This window comes from Carcharhinus amblyrhynchos, unplaced genomic scaffold (assembly GCF_965287045.1).
Source record: "Carcharhinus amblyrhynchos unplaced genomic scaffold, sCarAmb.v2.hapA chromosome_206, whole genome shotgun sequence".
Classification (NCBI taxonomy): domain Eukaryota; kingdom Metazoa; phylum Chordata; class Chondrichthyes; order Carcharhiniformes; family Carcharhinidae; genus Carcharhinus; species Carcharhinus amblyrhynchos.
In genome coordinates, this window is record NW_027649946.1 from 205,810 (window position 1) to 229,850 (window position 24,041).

General features: G+C 53.6%; 1 protein-coding gene across 2 annotated transcripts in view; it reads left to right on the forward strand.

Moving 5' to 3' along the window:
* The window catches only part of LOC145338875 (sperm flagellar protein 2-like), a 233,647-nt gene that overhangs the window by 174,875 nt on the left and 34,731 nt on the right, over window positions 1-24,041 (forward strand). For both annotated transcript variants that reach the window (XM_080183275.1, XM_080183276.1), the window contains exons 24-26: window positions 5,757-5,939; window positions 12,614-12,706; window positions 20,108-20,284. In XM_080183275.1, the coding sequence (XP_080039401.1) occupies window positions 5,757-5,939; window positions 12,614-12,706; window positions 20,108-20,284 (453 nt within the window). The remainder of the gene's footprint in view (window positions 1-5,756; window positions 5,940-12,613; window positions 12,707-20,107; window positions 20,285-24,041) is intronic.

Below are 24,041 nucleotides of genomic sequence, written 5' to 3' on the forward strand. Positions count from 1 at the left end.
GGAGAGACTGAGGGATTTGGGGTTGTTTTCGTTAGAAAGAAGGCGGCTAAGAGGGGACCTTATTGAAACATATAAGATGATTAGAGGTTTAGATTGGGTGGACAGTGATAGCCTTTTTCCTCGGATGGAGAAAGCTAGCACGAGGGGGCATAGCTTTAAATTAAGGGGGGGTAGTTATAGGACGGATGTCAGGGGTAGGTTCTTTACCCAGAGGGTGGTGAGGGATTGGAATGCCCTGCCTGCTGCAGTTGTAAATGCGCCTAGTTTGGGGGCGTTTAAGAGGTCCATGGATAGGTTTATGGATGGAAAGGGATTGGTTTAGGTTCGAGGGTCATTGCTTTTTTCTTAATTGGTCGGCACAACATCGTGGGCCGAAGGGCCTGTTCTGCGCTGTAATGTTCTATGGTCTATGTTCTATGAGTGAATCCAATGGATTTTTCCAACAATCAGCCATAGCTTGGTGGTCACATGACTGAGTCTAGATTTAGATTCAAGATTTATGATTGAGTTTTAACTGCACCAGATGCTGTGGTGGGATTGGAACCCATGTCTCCCAGAGTATTGGCCTGGGCCATGGGTTACGAGCCCAGTGAGATTAGCCTGACACCATCATCCCCCCGTGATGGGTTAATCACCTGAGTAAAATCGTCAAGGCTGCTGTTATGACAGTAATTCAGAAAGGACTTCAGAACCTCGGAAACACTTTCACTTCCTTTGGTCAAGAAAAAGCCCTTTGGTCCATCACTGGTCAAAGACAAAACACCTAACAATTCAAATGCTGTTTTCCAGCACTTGATTTGTAGCCTTGTATGTCTCAATGCTTCTGAAACATTGTGAGGGTCTCTGCCTCCATCACGCTGTCAGACAGAGAGTTCCAGATTCCCGCTACCCTTTGGGTGAAAAAGGATTTCCTCACATCCCTCTAAACCGCTTGCTCCTTACCTTAAATCTATACTCCTTAGTTATCGATCCCTCCACCAAAAGGAAAAGTTCCTTCCTTGTCTACTCTATCTTTGTCCCTCATAATTTGATACATCTCAATCGAGTCTCCCCTCAGTCTGCTCTGCTAAAGAAAATTCAATCTCTCTTCATAACTAAAACTCTCCTGGAAAATCCCCTCCACTCCTTTTCCAATGCTATCGCCTCCCTCCTAATGGATTCCAGGACTGCACCCAACACTCCAGCCATGGTCTAACCAACATTTTATACAGTTCCAGCATCACCTCCTTGTTCTTAAACTCAATGTCTCGGCTAATAAAGTCAAGTTCCCCATGTGCCTTCTTAACCACTTTCTCCAGCTGTCCTGTAACCCGAAGGGACTGGTGTAAATACACACCAAGATCCCTCTGATCCTCGGGATTTCCCAGGGTCCTGCTGATCATCCTGTATTCCCTCGCCTTGTTTGTCCTGCCCAAGTGCATCACCCCACACTGATCCTGATTGAATTCCATTTCCCACTGACCAGCCCGTCTGACCAGCCCCTCTGACCAGACCGTCTGACCAGCCCGTCTGCATCCTCCTGTAATCTATGTCTATCCTCACTATTCATCACCCAATCAATTTTCAAATCATCTGCAAACTTAGAATCACAGAATCATACTGTTCACAAGAGGCCCTTCGGCCCATCAAACTGCACTGATATACCTGAAATGCCTTGACCTGCCCACCTAATCCCATTTCCCAGCACTGGGCCCATAGCCCTGAATGTTATGATGAGCCAAACACTCACCCAGGTACTTTTTAAAGGATGTGAGGCCTCCACCAGCCCCCAGGCAGCACATTCCAGACCCTCACAACCCTCACATCCCCCCCTAAACCTCCCAGCCCTCAGTTTTAATTTCTGTGCCCTCATAATCAACCTTTCAATTAAGGGGAACAGCTGTCCCCTATCTACACGTTGCGTACCCCTCATAATCTCGATCTGGTCACCCCTCAGTCTCCAATGAAAATCATGTAGAGATGCTGGCGTTGTGAGACTTCTTCCAATGAAAATAACCCAAACCTACACAAACACTCTTCACAATCAGTAATCCCTCTCGCCCCAGCTCCCTGTGTTACTGACTGTATCTGTACTGATGTTAATCCAGCTCCCTCACACTGTCACTCAGTAACCCCTCTCTCCCCCCCAGCACCCTGTGTTACTGACTGTATCTGTACTGATGTTAATCCAGCTCCCTCACACTGTCACTCAGTAACCCCTCTCTCCCCCAGCACCCTGTGTTACTGACTGTATCTGTACTGATGTTAATCCAGCTCCCTCACACTGTCACTCAGTAACCCCTCTCTCCCCCAGCACCCTGTGTTACTGACTGTATCTGTACTGATGTTAATCCAGCTCCCTCACACTGTCACTCAGTAACCCCTCTCTCCCCCCCAGCACCCTGTGTTACTGACTGTATCTGTACTGATGTTAATCCAGCTCCCTCACACTGTCACTCAGTAACCCCTCTCTCCCCCCCAGCACCCTGTGTTACTGACTGTATCTGTACTGATGTTAATCCAGCTCCCTCACACTGTCACTCAGTAACCTCTCTCCCCCCCAGCACCCTGTGTTACTGACTGTATCTGTACTGATGTTAATCCAGCTCCCTCACACTGTCACTCAGTCACCCCTCTCCCCCAGCACCCTGTGTTACTGACTGTATCTGTACTGATGTTAATCCAGCTCCCTCACACTGTCACTCAGTAACCCCTCTCTCCCCCCCAGCACCCTGTGTTACTGACTGTATCTGTACTGATGTTAATCCAGCTCCCTCACACTGTCACTCAGTAACCTCTCTCCCCCCCAGCACCCTGTGTTACTGACTGTATCTGTACTGATGTTAATCCAGCTCCCTCACACTGTCACTCAGTAACTCCTCTCTCCCCCCCAGCACCCTGTGTTACTGACTGTATCTGTACTGATGTTAATCCAGCTCCCTCACACTGTCACTCAGTAACCCCTCTCTCCCCCCCAGCACCCTGTGTTACTGACTGTATCTGTACTGATGTTAATCCAGTTCCCTCACACTGTCACTCAGTCACCCCTCTCCCCCCCAGCACCCTGTGTTACTGACTGTATCTGTACTGATGTTAATCCAGCTCCCTCACACTGTCACTCAGTAACCCGTCTCCCCCACCAGCACCCTGTGTTACTGACTGTATCTGTACTGATGTTAATCCAGCTCCCTCATACTGTCACTCAGTAACCCCTCTCCCCCCAGCACCCTGTGTTACTGACTGTATCTGTACTGATGTTAATCCAGCTCCCTCACACTGTCACTCAGTAACCCCTCCCCCCCCAGCACCCTGTGTTACTGACTGTATCTGTACTGATGTTAATCCAGCTCCCTCACACTGTCACTCAGTCACCCCTCTCCACCAGCACCCTGTGTTACTGACTGTATCTGTACTGATGTTAATCCAGCTCCCTCACACTGTCACTCAGTAACCCCTCTCCCCCCAGCACCCTGTGTTACTGACTGTATCTGTACTGATGTTAATCCAGTTCCCTCACACTGTCACTCAGTAACCCCTCTCCCCCCCAGCACCCTGTGTTACTGACTGTATCTGTACTGATGTTAATCCAGCTCCCTCACACTGTCACTCAGTCACCCCTCTCCCCCCCAGCACCCTGTGTTACTGACTGTATCTGTACTGATGTTAATCCAGCTCCCTCACACTGTCACTCAGTAACCCCTCTCTCCCCCCCCCAGCACCCTGTGTTACTGACTGTATCTGTACTGATGTTAATCCAGCTCCCTCACACTGTCACTCAGTAACCCCTCTCTCCCCCCAGCACCCTGTGTTACTGACTGTATCTGTACTGATGTTAATCCAGCTCCCTCACACTGTCACTCAGTAACCCCTCCCCCCCACAGCACCCTGTGTTACTGACTGTATCTGTACTGATGTTAATCCAGCTCCCTCACACTGTCACTCAGTAACCCCTCTCCCCCCCCAGCACCCTGTGTTACTGACTGTATCTGTACTGATGTTAATCCAGCTCCCTCACTCTCTCCCTCAGTAACCCCTCTCCCCCCCAGCACCCTGTGTTACTGACTGTATCTGTACTGATGTTAATCCAGCTCCCTCACACTGTCACTCAGTAACCCCTCTCCCCCCCAGCACCCTGTGTTACTGACTGTATCTGTACTGATGTTAATCCAGCTCCCTCACACTGTCACTCAGTAACCCCTCTGTCCCCCAGCACCCTGTGTTACTGACTGTATCTGTACTGATGTTAATCCAGCTCCCTCACACTGTCACTCAGTAACCCCTCTGTCCCCCAGCACCCTGTGTTACTGACTGTATCTGTACTGATGTTAATCCAGCTCCCTCACACTGTCACTCAGTAACCCCTCTCCCCCCCCAGCACCCTGTGTTACTGACTGTATCTGTACTGATGTTAATCCAGCTCCCTCACACTGTCACTCAGTAACCCCTCTCCCCCCCCAGCACCCTGTGTTACTGACTGTATCTGTACTGATGTTAATCCAGCTTCCTCACACTGTCACTCAGTAACCCCTCTGTCCCCCAGCACCCTGTGTTACTGACTGTGTCTGTCCTGATGTTAATCCAGCTCCCTCACACTGTCACTCAGTAACCCCTCTCCCCCCACCCCCCAGCACCCTGTGTTACTGACTGTATCTGTACTGATGTTAATCCAGCTCCCTCACACTGTCACTCAGTAACCCCTCTCTCCCCCCAGCACCCTGTGTTACTGACTGTATCTGTACTGATGTTAATCCAGCTCTGTCACACTGTCACTCAGTAACCCCTCTCTCCCCCAGCACCCTGTGTTACTGACTGTATCTGTACTGATGTTAATCCAGCTCCCTCACACTGTCACTCAGTAACTCCTCTCCCCCCCAGCACCCTGTGTTACTGACTGTATCTGTACTGATGTTAATCCAGCTCCCTCACACTGTCACTCAGTAACCCCTCTCTCCCCCCAGCTCCCCGTGTTACTGACTGTATCTGTACTGATGTTAATCCAGCTCCCTCACACTGTCACTCAGTAACCCCTCTCTCCCCCCAGCACCCTGTGTTACTGACTGTATCTGTACTGATGTTAATCCAGCTCCCTCACACTGTCACTCAGTAACCCCTCTCTCCCCCCCCCAGCACCCTGTGTTACTGACTGTATCTGTACTGATGTTAATCCAGCTCCCTCACACTGTCACTCAGTAACCCCTCTCTCCCCCAGCACCCTGTGTTACTGACTGTATCTGTACTGATGTTCATCCAGCTCCCTCACACTGTCACTCAGTAACCCCTCTCCCCCCCAGCACCCTGTGTTACTGACTGTATCTGTACTGATGTTAATCCAGCTCCCTCACACTGTCACTCACTCACCCCTCTCTCCCCCCAGCATCCTGTGTTACTGACTGTATCTGTACTGATGTTAATCCAGCTCCCTCACACTGTCACTCAGTAACCCCTCTCCCCCCAGCACCCTGTGTTACTGACTGTATCTGTACTGATGTTAATCCAGCTCCCTCACACTGTCACTCAGTCACCCCTCTCTCCCCCCAGCACCCTGTGTTACTGACTGTATCTGTACTGATGTTAATCCAGCTCCCTCACACTGTCACTCAGTAACCCCTCTCCCCCCCCAGCACCCTGTGTTACTGACTGTATCTGTACTGATGTTAATCCAGCTCCCTCACACTGTCACTCAGTAACCCCTCTCCCCCCAGCATCCTGTGTTACTGAGTGTATCTCGGGTGGTGTATCAATCCCTCTGTGTGTTATTTGCTGTCCTCTGTTTCCAGGTGTTGGATATCACAAGAACGCTGACTCAGGAGTCCGATTTGTTGGACTGGAGACGCTTTCTCCTTGCAGCTGCTCAGCCTTGGCCTTACCCGTCTCTGAGCGATCTGCTGGACACCAAGAGCAGGTTCCAGGCCTTTGATGAAGCAGAAACTGGCTATGTTACACAGGAGCAGTACAACCAGGTCAGATCAGCGCTTACTGAGGACAGGCTATTCCCACATAGTGACCCTGTAATGTGCACCAACCCACAATGCAAACTAACCAGACAGACCTATAGAGTTCCTATCAGGATTATATTACTCACATCCTGTCCACAGTTAGCTGCTGATGGAATGATACATGGTCAGGTATATCAGCCAGATAAAAGCACAATACTGGAAATCTGAAACAAAGACAGAGAATGCTGGATAAACTCAGCGAGCCTGGCAGTGTGTGTGGGAGAGGGAAAGCCAGGCTGGGATTCTCTGGCTGCCATGGGTTCTCAGCTAAATCTCACAGCAGCCGGACTGGAGAAACCAGCCACGGCCCAGGACAGGGAATTCCGGCCCAGGACAGGGAATTCCGGCCCAGGTCAGGGAATTCCGGCCCAGGACAGGGAATTCCGGCCCAGGTCAGGGAATTCCGGCCCAGGTCAGGGAATTCCGGCCCAGGACAGGGAATTCCGGCCCAGGACAGGGAATTCCGGCCCAGGTCAGGGAATTCCGGCCCAGGACAGGGAATTCCGGCCCAGGACAGGGAATTCCAGCCACGGCCCAGGTCAGGGAATTCCGGACCAGGTCATGGAATTCCGGACCAGGTCAGGGAATTCTGGCTCAGGTCAGGGAATTCCGGCCCAGGACAGGGAATTCCGGCCCAGGTCAGGGAATTCCGGCCCAGGACAGGGAATTCCGGCCCAGGACAGGGAATTCCGGCCCAGGTCAGGGAATTCCGGCCCAGGACAGGGAATTCCGGACCAGGTCATGGAATTCCGGACCAGGTCAGGGAATTCTGGCTCAGGTCAGGGAATTCCGGCCCAGGACAGGGAATTCCGGCCCAGGTCAGGGAATTCCGGCCCAGGACAGGGAATTCCGGACCAGGTCATGGAATTCCGGACCAGGTCAGGGAATTCTGGCTCAGGTCAGGGAATTCCGGCCCAGGACAGGGAATTCCGGACCAGGTCAGGGAATTCCGGACCAGGTCAGGGAATTCTGGCTCAGGTCAGGGAATTCCGGCCCAGGACAGGGAATTCCGGCCCAGGTCAGGGAATTCCGGCCCAGGACAGGGAATTCCGGCCCAGGACAGGGAATTCCGGCCCAGGTCAGGGAATTCCGGCCCAGGACAGGGAATTCTGGCCCAGGACAGGGAATTCCGGCCCAGGTCAGGGAATTCCGGCCCAGGACAGGGAATTCTGGCCCAGGACAGGGAATTCCGGCCCAGGACAGGGAATTCCGGCCCAGGTCAGGGAATTCCGGCCCAGGACAGGGAATTCCGGCCACGGTTAACATTTTGAATCCAGTCTGATTCTTCTACCGGAGTCACTGTGAGTTGAAATGTTAACTCTGACTCTGTCCTCAGATGGTGTCGGCCTGTTGAATATTGTCTGTTTTTTGAATTCCGTTAAGTGACAGCTGTGGTGAGAGGCAGAGGCACACCCTGGTGTGGAGCACGGAGATGTACATTCATCTGAAACAAACAAGAATGGCTTCTGTGAATAACAGTCTGTGGCAGCATTCATACAGCAACAGGCAAAGCTAAACAAACCCCATCTAGACCCGAAACACGACAGGCCCACACTGCAGGTCCCTACACAGACCCCTACACAGGCCCGCACTGCAGGTCCCTACACAGACCCCTACACAGGCCCGCACTGCAGGTCCCTACACAGGCCTGCACTGCAGGTCCCTACACAGGCCTGCACTGCAGGTCCCTACACAGACCCCTACACAGGCCCGCACTGCAGGTCCCTACACAGGCCCGCACTGCAGGTCCCTACACAGACCCCTACACAGGCCCGCACTGCAGGTCCCTACACAGGCCCGCACTACAGGTCCCTACACAGGCCTGCACTGCAGGTCCCTACACAGACCCCTACACAGGCCCGCACTGCAGGTCCCTACACAGGCCCGCACTACAGGTCCCTACACAGGCCTGCACTGCAGGTCCCTACACAGACCCCTACACAGGCCCGCACTGCAGGTCCCTACACAGACCCCTACACAGGCCCGCACTGCAGGTCCCTACACAGACCCCTACACAGGCCTGCACTGCAGGTCCCTACACAGACCCCTACACAGGCCCGCACTGCAGGTCCCTACACAGACCCCTACACAGGCCCGCACTGCAGGTCTCTACACAGGCCTGCACTGCAGGTCCCTACTCAGGCCCGCACTGCAGGTCCCTACACAGACCCCTACACAGGCCTGCACTGCAGGTCCCTACACAGATCCCTACACAGGCCTGCACTGCAGGTCCCTACACAGACCCCTACACAGGCCTGCACTGCAGGTCCCTACACAGACCCCTACACAGGCCCGCACTGCAGGTCCCTACACAGACCTCTACACAGGCCCGCACTGCAGGTCCCTACACAGACCCCTACACAGGCCCGCACTGCAGGTCTCTACACAGGCCTGCACTGCAGGTCCCTACACAGGCCCGCACTGCAGGTCCCTACACAGACCCCTACACAGGCCCGCACTGCAGGTCCCTACACAGACCCCTACACAGGCCTGCACTGCAGGTCCCTACACAGACCCCTACACAAGCCCGCACTGCAGGTCCCTACACAGACCCCTACACAGGCCTGCACTGCAGGTCCCTACACAGACCCCTACACAGGCCTGCACTGCAGGTCCCTACACAGACCCCTACACAGGCCTGCACTGCAGGTCCCTACTCAGACCCCTACACAGGCCTGCACTGCAGGTCCCTACACAGACCCCTACACAGGCCCGCACTGCAGGTCCCTACACAGACCCCTACACAGGCCTGCACTGCAGGTCCCTACACAGACCCCTACACAGGCCTGCACTGCAGGTCCCTACACAGACCACTACACAGGCCCGCACTGCAGGTCCCTACACAGACCCCTACACAGGCCTGCACTGCAGGTCTCTACACAGGCCTGCACTGCAGGTCCCTACACAGGCCCGCACTGCAGGTCCCTGCACAGACCCCTACACAGGCCTGCACTGCAGGTCCCTACACAGACCCCTACACAGGCCTGCACTGCAGGTCCCTACACAGACCCCTACACAGGCCTGCACTGCAGGTCCCTACACAGACTCCTACACAGGCCTGCACTGCAGGTCCCTACACAGACCCGCACTGCAGGTCCCTACACAGGCCCGCACTGCAGGTCCCTACACAGACCCCTACACAGGCCTGCACTGCAGGTCCCTACACAGACCCCTACACAGGCCTGCACTGCAGGTCCCTACACAGACCCCTACTCAGGCCCGCACTGCAGGTCCCTACACAGACCCCTACACAGGCCCGCACTGCAGGTCCCTACACAGACCCCTACACACGCCCGCACTGCAGGTCCCCACACAGACCCCTACACAGGCCCGCACTGCAGGTCCCTACACAGACCCCTACACAGGCCCGCACTGCAGGTCCCTACACAGACCCCTACACAGGCCTGCACTGCAGGTCTCTACACAGGCCTGCACTGCAGGTCCCTACACAGGCCCGCACTGCAGGTCCCTGCACAGACCCCTACACAGGCCTGCACTGCAGGTCCCTACACAGACCCCTACACAGGCCCGCACTGCAGGTCCCTACACAGACCCCTACACAGGCCTGCACTGCAGGTCCCTACTCAGGCCCGCACTGCAGGTCCCTACACAGACCCCTACACAGGCCCGCACTGCAGGTCCCTACACAGACCCCTACACACGCCCGCACTGCAGGTCCCCACACAGACCCCTACACAGGCCCGCACTGCAGGTCCCTACACAGACCCGCACTGCAGGTCCCTACACAGACCCCTACACAGGCCCGCACTGCAGGTCCCTACACAGTCCCCTACACAGGCCCGCAGTGCAGGTCCCCACACAGACCCCTACGTAGGCATGCGCTGCAGGCCCCTATACAGGCTTACAACACAAGCTCACACTGCAGGCCCCTACCCAGGCTGTACTGTAGGCTCATAACATAGGCTCACACTTTAGACCCCCTACACAGGCCAATTACACAGGCCATACCGCAGGCTCACTACACAGGCCCACGCTGCAGGCTCACTACACAGGCCCACGCTGCAGGCCCCTACACAGGCCCACACTGCAGGCCCCTACACAGGCCCACACTGCAGGCTCACTACACAGGCCCACACTGCAGGCCCCTACACAGGCCCACACTGCAGGTTCACTACACAGGGCCCCACTGCAGGCCCCTACACAGGCCCACACTGCAGGCCCCTACACAGGCCCACACTGCAGGCCCCTACACAGGCCCACACTGCAGGCTCACTACACAGGCCCACACTGCAGGCCCCTACACAGGCCCACACTGCAGGCTCACTACACAGGGCCCCACTGCAGGCCCCTACACAGGGCCACACTGCAGGCCCCTACACAGGCCCACACTGCAGGCTCACTACACAGGGCCCCACTGCAGGCCCCTACACAGGCCCACACTGCAGGCTCACTACACAGGCCCACACTGCAGGCTCACTACACAGGCCCACACTGCAGGCTCACTACACAGGCCCACACTGCAGGCCCCTACACAGGGCCACACTGCAGGCTCACTACACAGGCCCACACTGCAGGCTCACTACACAGGCCCACACTGCAGGCTCACTACACAGGCCCACACTGCAGGCTCACTACACAGGCCCACACTGCAGGCCCCTACACAGGCCCACACTGCAGGCTCACTACACAGGCCCACACTGCAGGCACACTACACAGGCCCACACTGCAGGCTCACTACACAGGCCCACACTGCAGGCTCACTACACAGGCCCACACTGCAGGCTCACTACACAGGCCCACACTGCAGGCTCACTACACAGGCCCACACTGCAGGCCCCTACACAGGCCCACACTGCAGGCCCCTACACAGGGCCACACTGCAGGCCCCTACACAGGGCCACACTGCAGGCTCACTACACAGGCCCACACTGCAGGCTCACTACACAGGCCCACACTGCAGGCCCACACTGCAGGCTCACTACACAGGCCCACACTGCAGGCTCACTACACAGGGCCACAGTGCAGGCTCACTACACAGGCCCACTCTGCAGGCCCCTACACAGGCCCACACTGCAGGCTCACTACACAGGCCCACACTGCAGGCTCACTACACAGGCCCACACTGCAGGCTCACTACACAGGCCCACTCTGCAGGCCCCTACACAGGCCCACACTGCAGGCTCACTACACAGGCCCACACTGCAGGCTCACTACACAGGGCCACACTGCAGGCCCCTACACAGGGCCCCACTGCAGGCCCCTACACAGGCCCACACTGCAGGCTCACTACACAGGGCCACACTGCAGGCTCACTACACAGGGCCACACTGCAGGCTCACTACACAGGCCCACACTGCAGGCCCCTACACAGGCCCACACTGCAGGCTCACTACACAGGGCCACACTGCAGGCTCACTACACAGGGCCACACTGCAGGCTCACTACACAGGCCCACACTGCAGGCTCACTACACAGGGCCACACTGCAGGCCCCTACACAGGGCCCCACTGCAGGCTCACTACACAGGGCCACACTGCAGGCTCACTACACAGGCCCACACTGCAGGCTCACTACACAGGGCCACACTGCAGGTTCACTACACAGGGCCACACTGCAGGCCCCTACACAGGGCCACACTGCAGGCTCACTACACAGGCCCACACTGCAGGCCCCTACACAGGGCCACACTGCAGGCCCCTACACAGGGCCCCACTGCAGGCCCCTACACAGGGCCACACTGCAGGCCCCTACACAGGCCCACACTGCAGGCCCCTACACAGGGCCCCACTGCAGGCCCCTACACAGGGCCACACTGCAGGCTCACTACACAGGCCCACACTGCAGGCTCACTACACAGGCCCACACTGCAGGCTCACTACACAGGCCCACACTGCAGGCCCCTACAGAGGGCCACACTGCAGGCTCACTACACAGGCCCACACTGCAGGCCCCTACACAGGCCCACACTGCAGGCCCCTACACAGGCCCACACTGCAGGCCCCTACACAGGGCCCCACTGCAGGCCCCTACACAGGGCCACACTGCAGGCTCACTACACAGGCCCACACTGCAGGCTCACTACACAGGCCCACACTGCAGGCTCACTACACAGGCCCACACTGCAGGCCCCTACAGAGGGCCACACTGCAGGCTCACTACACAGGCCCACACTGCAGGCCCCTACACAGGCCCACACTGCAGGCTCACTACACAGGCCCACACTGCAGGCCCCTACACAGGGCCCCTGGTCTCAATGAAGGCTGACAGCTCAGGCCCTCTATCTGCCCACACTCACACCGTGTGGATTGGACCAATCAGCCCCTTCCTCCCTCCCACTGTTGGGAATCTGATTCATATTCCATTCGGAAACCTTGTTTACATGGATTGGGCTTTGAAATATTGCATGGTAAATGCTTCATCATTTCGATGCTTTCTCAGTCTTTCTGTATCTTCTTCCTCTGTCACTCTGACTCTCTGTCAGTTTGACTCTCTCTCTCTCTCTCTGTTGCTCTCTCTCTCTCTCTCTCTGTGTGTCTATTGCTCTGTCTGTCTCTCTCTGTTTCTCTCTCTTTCTCCCTCTCCCACTCTCCACATCCACTGTCTCTCTGTGTACCTTGTTCTCTCCATACTATTATTTTTCTGTGTATGTTTTAACTCTCGATGGTTTTTGATTTCAGGTGGACTTGTGGTTTAAGGTTGAGACTGAGCTCCAGGAGCCAGAGGATCCAGAAGCCCCCCTCCCATTCCAGAGACTCAAGCAACTCAAACAGGTATAGTTATCACAGAGGAATGTGAGGAGCCTGTGCATCATTAACACTGTCCCAGAGTCTCCATTTACTGTCCTCCCTGCAGCTCGATACTGCAGAGGTTTCTAGAATAACTCACCTGGATTTCAGCCACAATGAATTTTCACATCAAAAGCCAGTGTTGGTTTCAGAAGGGGAACTCCGTGTCTAGCTGATTGGTGAGGGTTGATGTGGTGCAACGTGGATTTCCACAGGCGGTTTACGGAATGTCACCGAACAGCATTGCGTCCTGGTTGGGATCTGGGAAGAGGAGGAGATTGGCAGCGTGCTGACAGACTGGCTGGGGGAGTGCGGGGTGCTGCCGAGAGGAGTGGTGACAGCTCGGGGGGAGTTTATACTGGGATTCACCGGGGGGCGGTCAATGCGAGGATCATAGCTTTCCCTGATCTCTGGTTACTGCTTAGGCCTTGGTGCACAGAGCATAATTTCAACACCTGCAGGTTCCATAAAACCATGAAACATTGTAAAGTGTGAGGAGGCTGGTGTAGAGCGTCAGAAAGGCTGCTGCACAGGGAGCTGGGGGGGGAGAGAGGGGTGACTGAGTGACAGTGTGAGGGAGCTGGATTAACATCAGTACAGATACAGTCAGTAACACAGGGTGCTGGGGGGAGAGGGGTTACTGAGTGACAGTGTGAGGGAGCTGGATTAACATCAGTACAGATACAGTCAGTAACACAGGGTGCTGGGGAGAGAGAGGGGTTACTGAGTGAGGGAGCTGGATTAACATCAGTACAGATACAGTCAGTAACACAGGGAGCTGGGGGAGAGGGGTTACTGAGTGACAGTGTGAGGGAGCTGGATTAACATCAGTACAGATACAGTCAGTAACACAGGGTGCTGGGGAGAGGGGTTACTGAGTGACAGTGTGAGGGAGCTGGATTAACATCAGTACAGATACAGTCAGTAACACAGGGTGCTGGGGGAGAGAGGGGTTACTGAGTGACAGTGTGAGGGAGCTGGATTAACATCAGTACAGATACAGTCAGTAACACAGGGAGCTGGGGGAGAGGGGTTACTGAGTGACAGTGTGAGGGAGCTGGATTAACATCAGTACAGATACACTCAGTAACACAGGGTGCTGGGGAGAGAGAGGGGTTACTGAGTGAGGGAGCTGGATTAACATCAGTACAGATACAGTCAGTAACACAGGGTGCTGGGGAGAGGGGTTACTGAGTGACAGTGTGAGGGAGCTGGATTAACATCAGTACAGATACAGTCAGTAACACAGGGTGCTGGGGGGAGAGGGGTTACTGAGTGACAGTGTGAGGGAGCTGGATTAACATCAGTACAGATACAGTCAGTAACACAGGGTGCTGGGGGGAGAGAGGGGTTACTGAGTGACAGTGTGAGGGAGCTGGATTAACATCAGTACAGATACAGTCAGTAACACAGGGTGCTGGGGGGAGAGGGGTTACTGAGTGACAGTGTGAGGGAGCTGGATTAACATCAGTACAGATACAGTCAGTAACACAGGGTGCTGGGGAGAGAGAGGGGTTACTGAGTGAGGGAGCTGGATTAACATCAGTACAGATACAGTCAGTAACACAGGGAGCTGGGGGAGAGGGGTTACTGAGTGACAGTGTGAGGGAGCTGGATTAACATCAGTACAGATACAGTCAGTAACACAGGGTGCTGGGGAGAGGGGTTACTGAGTGACAGTGTGAGGGAGCTGGATTAACATCAGTACAGATACAGTCAGTAACACAGGGTGCTGGGGGAGAGAGGGGTTACTGAGTGACAGTGTGAGGGAGCTGGATTAACATCAGTACAGATACAGTCAGTAACACAGGGAGCTGGGGGAGAGGGGTTACTGAGTGACAGTGTGAGGGAGCTGGATTAACATCAGTACAGATACACTCAGTAACACAGGGTGCTGGGGAGAGAGAGGGGTTACTGAGTGAGGGAGCTGGATTAACATCAGTACAGATACAGTCAGTAACACAGGGTGCTGGGGAGAGGGGTTACTGAGTGACAGTGTGAGGGAGCTGGATTAACATCAGTACAGATACAGTCAGTAACACAGGGTGCTGGGGGGGAGGGGTTACTGAGTGACAGTGTGAGGGAGCTGGATTAACATCAGTACAGATACAGTCAGTAACACAGGGTGCTGGGGGGGGAGAGGGGTTACTGAGTGACAGTGTGAGGGAGCTGGATTAACATCAGTACAGATACAGTCAGTAACACAGGGTGCTGGGGGAGAGGGGTTACTGAGTGACAGTGTGAGGGAGCTGGATTAACATCAGTACCGATACAGTCAGTAACACAGGGTGCTGGGGGGAGAGAGGGGTTACTGAGTGACAGTGTGAGGGAGCTGGATTAACATCAGTACAGATACAGTCAGTAACACAGGGTGCTGGGGGGAGAGAGGGGTTACTGAGTGACAGTGTGAGGGAGCTGGATTAACATCAGTACAGATACAGTCAGTAACACAGGGTGCTGGGGGGAGAGAGGGGTTACTGAGTGACAGTGTGAGGGAGCTGGATTAACATCAGTACAGATACAGTCAGTAACACAGGGTGCTGGGGGGGAGAGGGGTTACTGAGTGACAGTGTGAGGGAGCTGGATTAACATCAGTACAGATACAGTCAGTAACACAGGGTGCTGGGGGGGAGAGGGGTTACTGAGTGACAGTGTGAGGGAGCTGGATTAACATCAGTACAGATACAGTCAGTAACACAGGGTGCTGGGGGGGAGAGGGGTTACTGAGTGACAGTGTGAGGGAGCTGGATTAACATCAGTACAGATACAGTCAGTAACACAGGGTGCTGGGGGGAGAGAGGGGTTACTGAGTGACAGTGTGAGGGAGCTGGATTAACATCAGTACAGATACAGTCAGTAACACAGGGTGCTGGGGGGAGAGGGGTTACTGAGTGACAGTGTGAGGGAGCTGGATTAACATCAGTACAGATACAGTCAGTAACACAGGGTGCTGGGGGGAGAGGGGTTACTGAGTGACAGTGTGAGGGAGCTGGATTAACATCAGTACAGATACAGTCAGTAACACAGGGTGCTGGGGGGAGAGAGGGGTTACTGAGTGACAGTGTGAGGGAGCTGGATTAACATCAGTACAGATACAGTCAGTAACACAGGGTGCTGGGGGGAGAGAGGGGTTACTGAGTGACAGTGTGAGGGAGCTGGATTAACATCAGTACAGATACAGTCAGTAACACAGGGTGCTGGGGGAGAGAGGGGTTACTGAGTGACAGTGTGAGGGAGCTGGATTAACATCAGTACAGATACAGTCAGTAACACAGGGTGCTGGGGGGAGAGAGGGGTTACTGAGTGACAGTGTGAGGGAGCTGGATTAACATCAGCACAGATACAGTCAGTAACACAGGGTGCTGGGGGAGAGGGGTTACTGAGTGACAGTGTGAGGGAACTGGATTAACATCAGTACAGATACAGTCAGTAACACAGGGTGCTGGGGGAGAGGGGTTACTGAGTGACAGTGTGAGGGAGCTGGATTAACATCAGTACAGATACAGTCAGTAACACAGGGTGCTGGGGGGAGAGGGGTTACTGAGTGACAGTGTGAGGGAGCTGGATTAACATCAGTACAGATACAGTCAGTAACACAGGGTGCTGGGGGGAGAGGGGTTACTGAGTGACAGTGTGAGGGAGCTGGATTAACATCAGTACAGATACAGTCAGTAACACAGGGTGCTGGGGGGAGAGAGGGGTTACTGAGTGACAGTGTGAGGGAGCTGGATTAACATCAGTACAGATACAGTCAGTAACACAGGGTGCTGGGGGGAGAGAGGGGTTACTGAGTGACAGTGTGAGGGAGCTGGATTAACATCAGTACAGATACAGTCAGTAACACAGGGTGCGGGGGGGAGAGGGGTTACTGAGTGACAGTGTGAGGGAGCTGGATTAACATCAGTACAGATACAGTCAGTAACACAGGGTGCTGGGGGGAGAGAGGGGTTACTGAGTGACAGTGTGAGGGAGCTGGATTAACATCAGTACAGATACAGTCAGTAACACAGGGTGCTGGGGGGGAGAGGGGTTACTGAGTGACAGTGTGAGGGAACTGGATTAACATCAGTACAGATACAGTCAGTAACACAGGGTGCTGGGGGGGAGAGGGGTTACTGAGTGACAGTGTGAGGGAGCTGGATTAACATCAGTACAGATACACTCAGTAACACAGGGTGCTGGGGGGAGAGAGGGGTTACTGAGTGACAGTGTGAGGGAGCTGGATTAACATCAGTACAGATACAGTCAGTAACACAGGGTGCTGGGGGGAGAGAGGGGTTACTGAGTGACAGTGTGAGGGAGCTGGATTAACATCAGTACAGATACAGTCAGTAACACAGGGTGCTGGGGGGGAGAGGGGTTACTGAGTGACAGTGTGAGGGAGCTGGATTAACATCAGTACAGATACAGTCAGTAACACAGGGTGCTGGGGGAGAGGGGTTACTGAGTGACAGTGTGAGGGAACTGGATTAACATCAGTACAGATACAGTCAGTAATACAGGGTGCTGGGGGGAGAGGGGTTACTGAGTGACAGTGTGAGGGAGCTGGATTAACATCAGTACAGATACAGTCAGTAACACAGGGTGCTGGGGGGGGAGAGGGGTGACTGAGTGACAGTGTGAGGGAGCTGGATTAACATCAGTACAGATACAGTCAGTAACACAGTGTGCTGGGGGGGAGGGGTTACTGAGTGACAGTGTGAGGGAGCTGGATTAACATCAGTACAGATACAGTCAGTAACACAGGGTGCTGGGGGAGAGGGGTTACTGAGTGACAGTGTGAGGGAGCTGGATTAACATCAGTACAGATACAGTCAGTAACACAGGGTGCTGGGGGAGAGGGGTTACTGAGTGACAGTGTGAGGGAGCTGGATTAACATCAGTACAGATACAGTCAGTAACACAGGGTGCTGGGGGGGAGAGGGGTTACTGAGTGACAGTGTGAGGGAGCTGGATTAACATCAGTACAGATACAGTCAGTAACACAGGGTGCTGTGGGGGAGAGGGGTTACTGAGTGACAGTGTGAGGGAGCTGGATTAACATCAGTACAGATACAGTCAGTAACACAGGGTGCTGGGGGGGAGAGGGGTTACTGAGTGACAGTGTGAGGGAGCTGGATTAACATCAGTACAGATACAGTCAGTAACACAGGGTGCTGGGGGGGAGAGGGGTTACTGAGTGACAGTGTGAGGGAACAGCCTCCCGGACTACCTGGATCTGCTACAGCTTGCTTACCGCTGCAACATGTCCACAGCAGGCACCATCTCCCTGGCCCTGCACTCAGCCCTGGCTCACCTAGATAACAAGGACACATCTATCAGACTCCTATTTATTGATTACAGCTCAGCCTTCAACACTATTATTCCCACAAAACTCATCTCCAAATTCCGTGGCCTGGGCCTCAGCTCCTCGCTCTGTGAATGGATCCTGAACTTCCTACCCACAGACTGCAATCAGTAAGGATATGCAACAACTCCACGATCATCCTCAACACCGATGCCCCACAAGGCTGTGTTCCGTGTATATACTCCTTATACACTGATAACTGTGTGGCCAAATTCCCTTCCAACTCCATTTTCAGGTTTACTGATGACCCACAGTACTGGGTCAGATCTCAAACAATGACGAGACAGAGTACAGGAATGAGATAGAGAATCTGGTGAACTGGTGCAGCAACAATAATCTCTCCCTCAATGTCAACCAGGCGAAGGAGATTGTCATCGACTTCAGGAAGTGTAAAGGAGAACATGCCCCTGTCAAAATTAGTAGAAAGTAGAAAGGGTCAAGATTCAAGTTTTTAGGTGTCCAGATCACCAACAATCTATCCTGGTCCCCCCATGCCGACACTATAGGTAAGAAAGCCCCACCGGCGCTTCTACTTTCTCAGAAGACTAAGGAAATTTGGCATGTCAGCTATGACTCTCACCAACTTGTACAGATTCCCCACATTCTCAACAAGCCTGACAGCATCTGGAGAGACAGAAACAGATAACGTTTCAGCTCCTGGCCTTTCAGCGTCAGGGTGATTTTACTGAACCAGTTCTGCAGCTCCAGGGACTCGGGTTTGATTCCCAGCTCAGGTCACTGTCTTTGTGAGTTTGCACATTCTCCCCGTGTCTGCGTGGGTTTCCTCCGGGTGCTCCGGTTTCCTCCCACAGTCTGAAAGACGTGCTGGTTGGGGTGCATTGACCCAAACAGGCGCCGGATTGTGGCGACTAAGGGAATTTCACAGTAACTTAAGTACAATGTTAATGTAAGCCTTACTTGGAACTAAAATGTAAAGAAAATTGAATTAATCACCACACAATATAAAGTAGTCTCAGTAACAGTGATCGTAGAAGCAGTGTTGATTGTCGGAAAAACTCATCTGATTCACTAATGTCCTTTAGGGAAGGAAATCTGCCGTCCTTACCTGGTCTGGCCTACATGTGACTCCAGAGACACAGCAATGTGGATGAACCTTAACTGCCTTCTGAAATGCCTGAGCAAGACACTCAGTTCGAGGGCAATTAGGGATGGGCAATAAATGCTGGCCCAGCCAGCGATACGTACACCACAAGCATCAACATGAAGGAAGCTGACAACATGATGTATTTTCATTTTAATGTGACTCTGACTGAACCTTCACCTCCTCCAAATGACCCCCCCTCCCCACCGCCCCCCCCCGCTTCACAATCTGGAGATCTCCAATTTTTCATTATTTAAAGTTTATTAGTGTCACAAACAAGCAGCTGACATTAACACTACAATGAAGTTACTGTGAAAATCCTCTTGTCGCCACACTTTGACTCCAATGAGTCAAAGATCCAATGACTCTTTGGGTCAATGCACCCTAACCAGCACATCTTTCAGACTGTGGGAGGAAACCCACGCAGACACGGGGAGAATATGCAAACTCCACACAGTCAGTGACCCAAGCCAGGAATCAAACCCAGGTCCCTGGCTCTATGAGGCAGCAACGCTAGCTACTGTGCCACCAGAGCTGTGAAGATCAACAGTATTGGCCTTATGTCTGAGAGCAGCCCTGGGCCTGAGAGCAGCCCTGGGCCCGAGAGCAGCCCTGGGCCCGAGAGCAGCCCTGGGCCCGAGAGCAGCCCTGGGCCCGAGAGCAGCCCTGGGCCCGAGAGCAGCCCTGGGTCCGAGAGCAGCCCTGGGTCCGAGAGCAGCCCTGGGCCCGAGAGCAGCCCTGGGCCCGAGAGCAGCCCTGGGCCCGAGAGCAGCCCTGGGCCCGAGAGCAGCCCTGGGCCCGAGAGCAGCCCTGGGCCCGAGAGCAGCCCTGGGCCCGAGAGCAGCCCTGGGCCCGAGAGCAGCCCTCAGTTTGAGAATACGCTGAGCCTCTGTCTGCAGTCCCAGTAGATTTTCATTCTGTTGTGTCTTTCCTACAGGTTTTCTTTACTGTATTTGCGGATGAGAGTCGGCAACCCCCGGAGCTGGACTATATCAACATGCTGCTATACTTTGCAGCTCACCGTGACCCTGTCCAGGGATTCCACCGGTCTCTGAGCCTTGCTGCTGGAACAGATCTGACCTCGAACCCAGACACACCTTCCACAATAGTGAAGGTAAAGTCATAGAGACAATATTCCAAACACAGCACATCAATCACAATGTCCAGAGAGCTTTACTCTGTATCTAACCCCGTGCTGTACCTGTCCTGGGAGTGTTTGATGGGGGACAGTGTAGAGGGAGCTTTACTCTGTATCTAACCCCGTGCTGTACCTGTCCTGGGAGTGTTTGATGGGGGGGACAGTGTAGATGAAGAGAGTCAGGTAAGAAATTACCTGTTTAAAACCTGTTTAAATAAGTTTAAAGCATTTTCGCGGGCTTTTTAGTGTGTAGTAAGAACTTACCTTGTAGAACTGTTTAAATTATTTAAAAGCATTTTTGCGGGCTTTTTGTATTTACCGCTTTAAGAATTCAAAGGGAGTGGATAGCAGGGATGTGTGGGTAAGCAGGCTTTTAAACAGCGCCAGGTTTAAAAGGAGGCCTGGTGTAGACAGCGGGCAGCGTCGGAGCGGGCAGCGGAGTGAGAGGGAAGCAGAGTGAGCTATGAGGGCTTAGGAACAAAGGGCTCTGGAGAAAAGGGCCAGGTAAGTTTGTGTTGAAATTGTTCAATATTACTGCAGAGAATAATGGAGGGGCATGTGATGTGCTGTTTCTGTATGATGTGGGAGCTGGTGGACCCCAGGGTCCTTCCCAGTGACCATGTCTGCAGTAAGTGCTGGTTGCTGGAGGAGCTCCAGCTCAAGGTGGATGAGCTGGCCTCTGAGCTACAGACACTGAGGCTCATCAGGGGGAGGGAGGGTGCCATTGATAATGGGGTGCAAGAGACATCCACCCCCCCTAGACTGGCTAACTCTAAGGGTCAGGAACAGGAGGGGGCTGCTGAGAGGAAGGAGGGTGGGGACCGGAGGAAGGAAGGTGGGGACCGGAGGAAGGAGGGTGGGGACCGGAGGAAGGAGGGTGGGGACCAAATGCCTCAGCCTCTCAATCTGCATAACAGATTTCAGGTTCTTGCTTCCAGTCTGGACGAGAATGAGGGCGGTGAGGTTGGTGAGCAAACTGCACACGGTACAGTGATGCAGCAGGACATAGGCAAAGAGAAGGGGAAAAGGAACATGGTAGTAATTGGGGATAGTGGGGTTAAGGGTATTGACACTGTCCTTTGTCACAGTGACAAAGTGCACAGAAGGGTGTGTTGTCTGCCTGGTGCTCAGGTCCAGGATGTCGCATCTGGGCTGCGGAGGAACCTGGAGTGGGAGGGTGAGAATCCGGTCGTTGTAGTACATGTGGGTGCCAACGACGTAGGCAAAATGCGAACTGAGGATCTGGGGAGGGAGTATGAAAAGCTGGGAATGGAATTAAAAAGTAGAACCGACAAGGTGGTTATCTCTGGACTACTGCCTGAACCAAGTGCAGACGGGCGTAGGGTTGATAAGATTAAGGAAGTGAATGGGTGGCTCAGGGATTGGTGTGGGAGGAATGGGTTTGAATTTATGGGGCATTGGCATCAGTATTGGGGTCGGTGGGACCTGTTCGGACGGGATGGGGTTGGTCTGAATCGTGCTGGGACCAGAGTCCTGGTGAATCGTGTAAATAGGACTGTAGATAGGGCTTTAAACTAATTGGGGGGGGGGGGAGGGAGGGTGCGACGGTAGGTGACATTACGGGGTCTATAGTAAAGGAGAGGGTGCAGGTAAGGGAAGAGGCCAAGGATATCCCAATAATAAAAGGAGTAGGGGGCGTGAGTATGGTTGGTGGCGTTCTGGCAAATAGGGTCCAGGTGAAGGCTGGGATGAAGGCACTTTATCTGAATGCACGAAGCATTAGGAATAAAGTGGATGAGCTGGTGGCACAGATCAGCACAAATGGATATGATCTGGTGGCCATTACAGAGACATGGCTGCAAGGTGACAGGGACTGGGAGCTGAATGTCCAGGGGTATCAAGTGTTTAGGAAGGATAGGCGGGAGGAAAAAGGGGGGGGCGTAGCTCTGCTGATTAAGGATAGCATCAGGGTGGTAGCGAGGGATGATATTGGAGCCAAGGAGCAGAAGGTGGATTCGTTGTGGGTGGAGATTAGGAACAGCAAAGGGAGGAAGACGCTGGTGGGTGTCGTCTATAGGCCCCCCCAATAATGATCTGGAGGTGGGGCGGGCTGTTAACGCGCAAATAAATGCGGCGTGCAGGAATGGGACGACTGTAGTTATGGGGGATTTCAATCTACATATTGATTGGTCAACCCATGTTGGACGTGGGGGGCTCGAGGAGGAGTTCTTGGAATGCTGCCGGGATAGTTTCCTCGAACAATGTGCGTTGGAGCCGACGAGGGAGCGAGCTATCTTGGATCTGGTGTTATGTAATGAGGCGGGTAGAATTAGGGACCTTGCGGTGAAGGATCCTCTTGGGGAGAGTGATCATTGTATGGTGGAGTTTCTGTTGCAGATGGAGGAGGAGAAAGTGGGTTCCCGGACACGCGTCCTTTGTTTGAACTGAGGGGAGTACGGTAGGATGAGAGAGGAATTGGCGAATGTTGATTGGGGGAGCGCGTTGGAAGGTAGGTCTGCTGAGGAACAGTGGAGGATCTTTAAAGAGATCTTTCTTGGTGCTCAGCGGAAATTTATTCCGATGGTCAAAAAGGATAGTAGGAGGAGAGATAATCAGCTGTGGATAACGAAGGAGGTGAAGGAAAGTGTTAAATTAAAAGCGGAGGCGTTTAGAGTAGCTAAGAGTAGTGGGTGAGAAGAGGATTGGGAGAGGTTTAAATGTCAACAAAGAATGACGAAGAAGTTGATAAAGAAAGGAAGGAGAAACTATGAAGCTGGGCTAGCGCTTAATATAAAAAAGGATAGCAAGAGTTTTTATAAATATATAAAAAGGAAGAGGCTGGCTAGGGTGAACGTTGGACCCTTAGAGGATGAGAAGGGGGACTTAGTGGTAGGGGATGGGGAAATGGCTGAGGTCTTGAATAACTTTTCTGTTTCGGTCTTCACGGAGAAGGACGTGAATAATTTGCCGGGTGTTAGAGATGGAAAGATGGTAGGAGTGGAGGGCCTGAATGACATTATTGTGACTAGAGAGGTGGTGCTCGACAGACTGGAGGGGCTGATTGTGGACAAGTCCCCAGGACCGGATGGAATGCATCCAAGGGTTCTGAAAGAAATGGTGGAGGTGATAGTGGATGCCTTGGTGGTTATTTTCCAAACGTCGCTGGATTCCGGGGAAGTGCCGGAAGATTGGAAAACGGCTAATGTTACGCCATTGTTTAAGAAGGGTGGCAGGCAAAAGGCAGGGAATTATAGGCCGGTTAGTTTAATGTCTGTTGTAGGTAAAATGTTAGAATCTGTGATCAAGGAGAAAATAGCGAGGCATCTTGAGGAGAATTGTTTGATAGAGCAGACGCAGCACGGTTTCGTTAAGGGGAAGTCGTGTCTGACGAATTTATTGGAGTTCCATGAGGATGTGTCTAGGGCGGTGGATAGAGGAGAGCCGGTGGATGTGGTCTTTCTGGATTTTCAGAAGGTGCCTCACAAGAGGTTATTACAGAAGGTCAGGGGGCATGGAGTTGGGGGTAGGGTGTTAGCGTGGATAGAGGATTGGCTGTCAAATAGGAGGCAGAGAGTGAGGGTCAATGGGTGCTATTCGGATTGGCGGATGGTGACTAGTGGAGTGCCCCAGGGGTCGGTGCTGGGGCCTCAGCTATTTACCATTTATATAGATGATCTGGAGGAGGGAACCGAGTGTAGGGTGTCGAAATTTGCTGATGACACCAAGATTGGTGGAAAGGCAAATTGTGCGGAGGGTGTGGAGAGTCTGCAGA